Here is a 9756-nt window from a genome sequence, read left to right as displayed (position 1 = left end):
ACGAGCACCAAGTGGACCGCCGCCGTAAATGACAATACCCCAGGGACAATCCCCCCGACCGCGCGGAATCTTGGCTTTATCCATCCCGTGCACAAGCCGCGTGACATGTGATCGCGCGTCACGACCTTCAATTCACCACAGGAAAGGAAAGGGAGAGTGTGGGGAGAAGGAAAGGGAGAGTGTGAGGAGAAGGAAAGGGAGAGTGTGAGGAGAAGGAAAGGGAGAGTGTGAGAAGGAAAGGGAGAGTGTGAGGAGAAGGAAAGGGAGAGTGTGAGAAGGAAAGGGAGAGTGTGGGGAGAAGGAAAGGGAGAGTGTGAGGAGAAGGAAAGGGAGAGTGTGAGGAGAAGGAAAGGGAGAGTGTGAGAAGGAAAGGGAGAGTGTGAGAAGGAAAGGGATAGTGTGAGAAGGAAAGGGAGAGTGTGAGGAGGAGAAGGAAAGGGAGAGTATGAGGAGAAGGAAAGGGAGAGTATGAGTAGGACAGGGAGAGTGTGAGAAGGAAAGGGAGAGTGTGAGGAGGAGAAGGAAAGGGAGAGTGTGAGGAGGAGAAGGAAAGGGAGAGTATGAGGAGAAGGAAAGGGAGAGTGTGAGAAGGAAAGGGAGAGTGTGAGAAGGAAAGGGAGAGTGTGGGGAGAAGGAAAGGGAGAGTGTGAGAAGGAAAGGGATAGTGTGAGGGAAAGACAGTGGGAAAGAAGGGAATGAGATCGGGAGTGGCAGAGTTGGAGTGAGAGAGTGGTGGAGTGAATATTAAACATAAGAGCAAGGCTTTCTTTCAGGATATCAGTGGAAAAGAACAGGTTCGGACCAGTGTGGGCCCATTGAGGAATAGCACCGGGAGAGTGGTTAGTGGTGAAAGTAAGATGGCAGGCTTATTAAACAGGTATTTTACTTAAACTTTTGCACAAGAAGTCAGGATAATTGCCAATAGCTGAGAGTATCTATCGAGGAGGTGAGCAAGGGCTTTTACAGAAGATCCAGGTTGGAGTGCAGGAAGCAAATGAACAGGTAAGTAATCTCAGAGAAGATAAGGCTTCGGGTCCAGATAATATGCAACCGAGTATTGATGGAGGTGCTGAGCAGGTAAGTGAGATGTTAATGGACATTTTCAATCGTTCACTGAAGTCAGGACAGCTACCGGAGGATTGGAGAGGAGCAAATGTAACACTTATTTAAGAAAGGATCCAGAGAAGAATTGGGAATCTATAGACCTGTTAGTTTGACTTCAGTTGTGGGGAAGGTGTTGCAGACATTAAGGACCAGATGAGAAACCAATTAAATAAATACAAACTAATTAAAGGTAGTCAGCATGGGTTTACCAAAGGTAGTTCCAGTTTAACAAATCTTTTAGAGTTTGATGAAACTGTGTCTGATTGGGTGGATGAGGGAAAGGCAGTGGACATTGTATATCTCGACTTAAGAAGGCATTTGATAAGGTACCACATCGGAGATTGTTAGCCAAAGTGAGGGCTTGTGGAGTGGCTGGTCAGGTAGCTAATTGGATTGTAAACTGGCTTGATGAAAGGAAGCAAAGAGTGGCTGTGAGTTGGAGGATGTCTTGCTGGGAGGATGTAAGCTGTGGGGTACCTTAGGGATCAGTACTCGGACCATTACTATTCATTATTTACATCAAGGATTTGGATAATGGGGTGAAGAGTAGGCTTTCCAAATTTGCAGATGACACAAAGCTTGGAGGTAAGGTGGATATCAGAAGTGGTGATGATCAGATTCAGGAAAGTATTGATCCTTGTATAGATTGGGAAAAAGATTGGAAGATGTAATTTAACCTGACCAAGTGTAAGGTGTTGGGGATGGAAAAGAACAATGAAAATAGAGATTACATGATGTAAGGGGTCATTTTGGAGCGTGTCACACAGGAGAAGGATCTGGGGGTGGTAATAGATATGGGAGGTAATCAGGCAGCACAGACAGGCAGCTAGAGGTAAAGCAAATGGGGTTTTAGGTTGTATTCGGAGGAGGATCAATTATAAATCAAAAGAGGTGGTGTTAACATTGCACAGGAATTTAGTGAGGGCCACATCGAGAATATTGTGTGCAGTTTTGGTCACCACAATTCCAGAAGGACATAGATGCCATGGAGAGGGTTCAGCACAGGGCTGCAAGATTGATTCCAGGCCTAGCTCGACTCAGCTATGAGGAGCGGCTGAAGGAGACAGTGCTTTATGCACTAGAAAGGAGGTGGTTACGAGGAGATATGATAGAGATGTTTAAGATAATGAAGGATTTCAATAAAGTAAGTGCAGATTAATTATTTAAGAGTGGACAGTGATTGCACCAGGGGCCATAGCCTGATAATAAAGAAGAGGAGAGTTAAGACAGTAGTAAGGCAGGGGACATTTACTCAGAGAGTAGTTAATGCATTGGATTGTCTCCCTGGAGAAAGGTAGTGGCAGCAGAAACAGTAAATAAGTTTAAATTAGAATTAGATAGGTACCTGGAAGTTATGAAGATAGAGGGGTATGGGGATGTTGGCAGGACTTTTCGGTAGCTTCAGCATTGATGGGTGATTGTGCGCATGTGTACGGAATGCTGTTGGTGGGGGTCTCATCAAGGCGTGTTGTGTGGTTGATGATGTATGTTTTTTCAGCAAGCCCACGCCCCCTCCCCTGGAGAGGGAGAAAAAAAAAACAAAAACTGCAAAAAAAAACCACTTTATTAAAATAAAATAAAAAAAACATTTTGCATTTTCTTCTTTTGATCTTGCGTTGATAAATTGATGTGGTGTTGATGTGGCGCAGGCATTATAGGCTGAATGGCCTCCACTTGTGTCCGATTTCCTTGTGTAAATTCAAATGCGACAGCTCAGAACGAGTTTGCCTCAGAATTCACAAAATCTGCTCATGCCCTTGTCAGCTTCTCCCCTTCCTCTTCTTCCCAGGCAACGCACTGCCCCCTCCCCCAAAGGCATCCATCACTCCGCCCCGGAGGCGTTCACTGCTCCGTCTCTCTGTTCCTCTCTTGCCAAGTCTCCCAGCGCCCCCAGTAAAAGTTTACATAGGGGTTTACACCCACAATTTCATTAACCATAATCCCTAACTAATCATTACCACGCACCACCCCTGGAGTGTGCACATTCAAACAAAACATTCCTTAAGCTGACGTGTCCCGACTTATTACATCGACAAACTCCAAACTTGGGGTACAAATACAACTTTGTGTGTGGGGGGAGGGGTGGGGGTGGTAACATAGGCTATGTGGCCATGACTTCAAGCAGGGGTGTGGGGGATGGGGGAGAGGGTGTAAATTGTCTATTTAAATGTGTACTGTGTAGCGCCACCTAGTGGTGGCAGATGGTATTACAATTTCCAAATTTCCTTTGGCTACAAAGTGTTACCTATTCAAGTTTCTCTTCCCATGCAACACCCGGTAAATCTGCTCATCAATAAAGACGAGTGAGCCAGGAGCAGAGGCAGCCATGTAAGCCCAAGCCACGACACCACCTCCACAATGCTTCACAGATGAGGTAATGTGCTTTGGATCATTTGCATTTCCTTGCTTTCCCCACACTTTCACCTTTTGGTAATGGTTTATCTTGATCTCATCTGTCCATAAAACTTTGTTCCAGCACTCCACTCGCTCACCTCTGTACTGTTGTTGTTGTTCGTCTTTCGGCTGCTCCCGTTAGGGCTCGCCACAGCGGATCATCTGTTATGATCCGCATACTGATTTGGCACAGGTTTTACGCCGGATGCCCTTCCTGACGCAACTCTGGTCGCCTCTTACGACACAGGGATAAGGATTGGGTTTCGCCATGATTCCGGGCTGCCCTACACCCTCTCATAGCATGGCCCAGCGCAGAGCTCCCGTACTCAAGCGATCCTCCAACCAAAGCCTCCGAGTAGCTGGATTACAGGCGCACGCTACTACGCCCGGTTACTCGCTCACCTCTGTATGTCTTGGAAAATTCTAATGTGGTCTTTCTATTTTTGCTGCTGATGATAGGTTTGCATCTTGTGGTGTAGCCTTTGTAGTTCTGCTATCGAAGTCTTCTGCAAATGATAGATTGTGATACTTTCACCCCTGCACTCTGGAGGTTGTTGGTGATGTCACTGACAGTTGTTTTAGGGTTGTTCATCACAGCTTCTGCATTTTTCTTGGCTGACCTGATCGTTGTCCTGGCCGACGAATGTATGTAAGTATGTATGTATCTGAAACTTCATGGATTGCATTTTTCATAAATTAAAACGAGTACATGATTCTATTTGAGAAACTTAAAGTAGAATTCAATTGTAATTTTTTTTATTTTTGAATACCAAGTCGAGGCTCTGGAAAGAACGAATACACAGAAACATAAAACAGGGCAGGAGAAAAGAGGGGTGGGAGAGGGAAGCACAAAATAGTGGGGAACAAAGACAATAGCATATCTGTGGAAGGGAGAGGGATGGGGTAGGGTACACAGGGTAAAGAAGATGGTACTATAGGGACTTTCAGGAGAGAAAGCAGGGAATTTGGAGGAGGTGGGTTTGGGGTGGATTAAGGGGGGTAAATGTGTGAGGAGGAGGAGGATGAGTGAAGATCATGGTTTTGGATGGGGGAAGATAGGAGATGGTGGTGAACAGCTGTTTTGAAGACATGGATTGAGGAGTGGGATTGAAGAGAGTGTGGGAGTTTGTTCCAGAGGTGGGGGAAAAGAGGAATGAAAGAGTGAAGGTGAGCAGTGATTCTTGATTTTGGAAGTTTCACCAGAAGGGGGTTTTTGGCGGACCTTGAACGCCCTGAATAAATATCAAGGGGGAGGGGCAATGCTGGAGAGGAGACAGTAGAAGACAGAAAGACCATCGACCTGCCTCCAGTGAGAGAGTGACAGACCCAAAGACTCAACTTCATCGTGGGAGATACCAATGATCCTAAAAGCTTTGGTTTCCACAGCATGAAGTCAAGCTAGGTGTGATGCAGGAGCACCACCCCAAAGGGGGGGTGGGGTGGACATGATTCCATCAGATTGCAGATGAAAGCTTTGTAAGTGGTTAGAAGCTCAAGTGTGCCAAGGAAGGACTTTGCACGACAGAGGATGTCGAGTTGGCGACTGGCTTTGGAGGCCAGCTTGGAGATGTGGCTTTCCCAGAAAAGATCGTGACAGATAGTGAGACCCAAAATGTTGAATGAAAGGACTTCTTCAAGGTGATTGTTGAGAAAGTCGGTGGGGTTTTTCCAGACAGTCCTTTGGGAGAGACATAGTGAGGGTGTGAGATTTGTCAGGATTGAAAGACATATTCCAAGTGTTTGACCAGCTTATGATTGTTTTTCAGATCTAAAGAGAGGGAAGAGGCTGAAGCCTGTCTGTCTGAGGATGATATGGCAGAGGGTGGAGTCAACAGCAAAGAGGTAAAGATGATTTTTCAGAGAGATCATTAATGAAGACCAGTAAAAGAACTGGGCCCAGAACACTGCCTTGGGGCACACCAGCTTGCCCGGGAGAGGAGATGAAAGGATTCTATAGAGTGCCACATGTTGGCTACGAGAGTAGAGGAAGTCAGTAAGCGTGGAGTTGGTCTTGGATGCCACTGGCAAACAGTTTGGAGAGCAAGGCAGGATGCCAGATTGTATCAAAAGCACAAGATATGTCCAGATAGGCAGCCTTGATTTCATGTCTGATATTGAGGGCCTCCATCCATTGTGATTTGAGATGACGTTGTTGGAGAAAAGGAAGGATTTCATATCAACTGGGTGAAAAGAACCGCAAATGACAGGATGAAAAGTGGTGAGAAGATATGTGCAAGAGCAGCAGAGCAGGTTTTTTAGGACACATGAGCTAATGCCATCTGGTTCAGTAGCAGAGTCAGAGTCGAGGGTTGAAAGAACCTTCTCAGGTGAAATGATACAGAGTCCAGGAGTATTTTGGGTTCAACAGGGAAGGATGGGCATTGAGAGTGAGGCGTTAGGGACACAAGATTTTGAAGGAAACACAGAACTGAGGCATTCGGCCTTCTCACGAGCGGAGTCAGCTGTGGTGCCATTTGAAGAGAGGGAAGAATGGAAGGGGAGCATACTCCAGAGACAGACTCAACAAGGCACCACCAGGTTTTAGAGGAGGGAGACAAGTTTGAAAGTTCATTGCTGATGTTGGACAGATGTTGTTTTCTCACTCTCCTAAGGGTAAACATAAACTTGTTGCGGGCTTTTTGGAATGCACTGAGATTACCTTCGGTCGGATTTGCTTTCCAGGAAGAATAGGCAAGTTGTTTCAAAGCAACTGCCTCACCACATGATTCAGTGCACCATGGGCAGGGAGAAGGGTATGATAATTGAAGACAACATGGGATTAATCTGTGCATGAGTGAGTAGGTTTCTGTGGAAGAATTCCCAGGCTGAGTTGACGTCTCTGAGACAACTCAACTGATGAGTTAACATCAGTTGAATTGTCATAATCACATGTGTAAGTTTACTCACAGTAAAAATGTCATTGGCCACAGATATGCGTGTGTGTGTGTGTGTGTGTGTGTGTGTGTGTGTGTGTGTGTGTGTGTGTCACTAGTGGGGTGACACAATCACCCTTTCAGTAATGTGCTGGTGTATTTTACGGCAAGATGATTGAGCAAAAGATTTTCCGCAAATTGCGCATTGGTGTGCATATTGTCTCTCGTGACTTCTCAAATGAATTATCATGTGCATTTTCATGTGTGATGACCAATGAAAAGATTTTCCACAAATTGTGCTCTGGGCCAGTCTGATTCCTGATCTTCATGAATGATCTCTCTGACTTTGGAAAAACCTCTTTGTTCAATCCCTCGTCCTTCCAAATTTCCAGTTTCCCCTCTTGTGGTTTTCCTTCCGTATCCATCTTATCCAGGCAATGCATCCTCTTGCCTCTCATTCCTCCCCACACCCATTGTTTGTTCTAGTCTGCTTCTATGGTGGCCTTCAACTCGGCTCTTATTATTTCCTCCCGCTCTCAACTGGTCCTTTTGTCGTGGTGCGTCATGATCCTATCAGTGCATGAACACCAGCTCTTTCTCGAGCCTCACGTATAAAAAAAGTAAAATAAAAAAGTGTTTCATGAGTTCGCATGATTTATGAAGGGTTTTTTTTATTTTATTTAATGAAGGATTTTCCACAAATTTTGCTCTTGCATGGACATTCCCTTTGTTCATCTCGTGTTCTCCATTGGGAATTTCCACATGCTTTTTCAGATGGGATGACCGATTAAAAATGAAATACAAACTGCACATTTGTATGGTCATTCTAAATTATGAATTCTCATGTGCGTTTTAAGGTTAGATGATCGTTTAAAAGATTTTCCACAACTTGAGCATTTGAACGGGCGCTCACCATTGTGAATTCGCATGTGCGTTTTAAGGTTCGATGACTGGTTAAAAGATTTTCCACATATTTTGCATTTGTATGGGCGCTCACCGTTGTGAATTATCACATGTGTTTTAAGGGTGGACGGTCGATTAAAAGATTTTCCACAAACTTTGCATTTGTACGGGCGTTCACCATTGTGAATTATCATGTGCGTTTTAAGGTTGGATGACAGATGAAAAGATTTTCCACAACTTGAGCATTTGAACGGGCACTTATTATTGTGAATTCTCATATGTGTTTTAAGGTTGGATGACTGGTTGCAAGATTTTCCACAAACTGTGCATTTGTACGGGCGTTCACCATTGTGAATTATCACGTGTGTTTTCAGGGTGGATGGTCGATTGAAAGATTTTCCACAGCTTGTACATTTGTACCGGCATTCGCCATTGTGAATTGCCATGTGTGATTTAAGAGTGGATGACCAATTAAAAGATTTTCCACAACTTGTGCATTTGTACGGGCGTTCACCATTGTGATTTCTCATGTGTATTTTAAAGCTGGATAAATGAATGAAGGATTCTCCACAAACTGTGCACTTGTAGGGGCGTTCACCGTTGTGAATTCTCATGTGTGATTTCAAGGGGGATGACTGATTGAAAGATTTTCCACAAACTGTGCATTTGTATGGGCGCTCTCCGCTGTGAATTGTCATGTGTGTTTTAAGGGTGCCTGACTGATTAAAAGATTTTCCACAATTTGTGCATTTGTATGGGCGTTCACCATTGTGAATTCTCATGTGTGTTTTGAGGGCGGATGACTGATTAAAAGATTTTCCACAAATGGCGCATTTGAACGGGCGCTCACTATTGTGTATTCTCATGTGTGTTTTTAGAGTGGATGATTGATTAAAAGATTTTCCACAATTTGTGCATTTGTATGGGCGTTCACCATTGTGTATTGTCACGTGCGTTTTAAGGTTGGATGACTGATTAAAAGATTTTCCACAACTTGTGCATTTGTATGGACGTTCACCATTGTGAATTCTTATGTGTGTCTTGAGGTTGCATGACCAATCAAAAGACTTTCCACAAATTGTACATTCGTATGGGCGCTCACCATTGTGAATTGTCACGTGCTTTTTGAGGTCGGATGACCGATTGAACGATTTTCCACAAGTTTTGCATTTGTATGGATGTTTGGCCTTCTTTCCTCTGTGAGCCTTGTGAAAATTATTCTCCACAAACATTTCATCATTCGGTTTGTCTTGTTTGTAAAAAGTCCTCTTGCTTGTTTCAGTTGACGAGTCCGGTGGGTGTGTGTCTGAGCCGTTCATAAAAGTAGGTGCAGTCTCCCGTGTGGATGTAATGGATCCACCTGTAAACACATCACATGACTTGTTAAACAAAAAAAAAACCCACCAGATTCTGGTCACTACCTGTAATATCATTCTGACAAACATAACCAAACTTGCGCAGGTAGTGGACAAAAACTGGAAGCACCTGGGTAAATGAGGGACATCAAGCAACGGCTTCCACCATGGGTGTGGCCCATGTGTTAATTAAACCAATAACATCCCAGCATTTTTGGCGTTATGCATAAAAATGCTGTAGAGGCCTGGGTTGCCTATAATTTGGCTGCAAGTGGAGACACACCCCCCTCCCCCCCAAACCACAGAGCACATGTCGTTGCCCAATTGTTTGATGAGCATGACACTGATGTTATCTATATGTCATGGCCTTCACCAGCTCTGAACCCAATCGAGCATTTATTGGATATTCTGGAACGATGCCTGAAACAGTGTTTTCCATCTCCATCAAACAGGTGTGAGTTGATTGATTTTCTCGTGGAAGAATGGGGTCACATCCCACCTGCAGAATTCCAGACACTGGTGGACTCGATGCCACGGTACATGCCGGCCATACGTGGTGGCCCACTGCCCTATAAAGTGACTTTACATTGGCATTTCCAGTGTTTTGTTCACTTCAACACATGTATTTGGTCTATTGCAGGAAAGTAAAAAAATATTATTGAAGTAAACATACAGTAAAACGCAAAATTTGGGATTTTCCCCATTATATTCATACTGTTGGGTAAATTCATCCAATTATCAGTGATGAGTCATATCTGTTTGTTCCTGTAAATGGACAGTTTTTACAAATGCAGGTGAAACAAAATGCTTAAATAAACTTGAGTTCATTGAACACGATACCGCAAAGCAGTGTTCAAGTATTGATTTTATTTAAAAAAAAATATAGATATATTTTAAATTGTTTCAAAAAATCTGGAAGTTCAGCAGAGTTGAAGCAGTCTTTTGCAGAGTTGTCAGCAAGCCATTTTTAACCTCTGCCATCTTCGAAGATGGATGGAGGTTACTGTTTTCACCCCTTTCTGTTTGTTTGTTTGTTTGTTTGTTTGTTATCTTGCCAAAACAAAGTTTTTGCAAGATATGTTAGTCAGCTTGTATGTTTTTTTTTTGTTTTGTTTGTTTGTTTGTTT

At 43.9% G+C, this 9756-nt stretch overlaps 1 protein-coding gene across 1 annotated transcript in view; it reads right to left on the bottom strand.

Moving 5' to 3' along the window:
* Positions 1-2650: 2650 nt before the first annotated feature.
* LOC147009460 (uncharacterized) overlaps positions 2651-9756 on the bottom strand; it is a 29149-nt gene continuing 22043 nt past the window's right edge. Inside the window, exon 5 of the mRNA XM_085861693.1 lies at positions 2651-8634. Coding sequence (XP_085717819.1) covers positions 7193-8634 — 1442 coding nt within the window. The 3' untranslated portion in view covers positions 2651-7192. The remainder of the gene's footprint in view (positions 8635-9756) is intronic.

This window comes from Eptatretus burgeri, chromosome 17 (assembly GCF_056783735.1).
Source record: "Eptatretus burgeri isolate ZD-2024b chromosome 17, Ebu_testis_v1, whole genome shotgun sequence".
NCBI classification, from domain to species: domain Eukaryota; kingdom Metazoa; phylum Chordata; class Myxini; order Myxiniformes; family Myxinidae; genus Eptatretus; species Eptatretus burgeri.
This window is presented reverse-complemented; position numbering and strand designations above follow the sequence as displayed.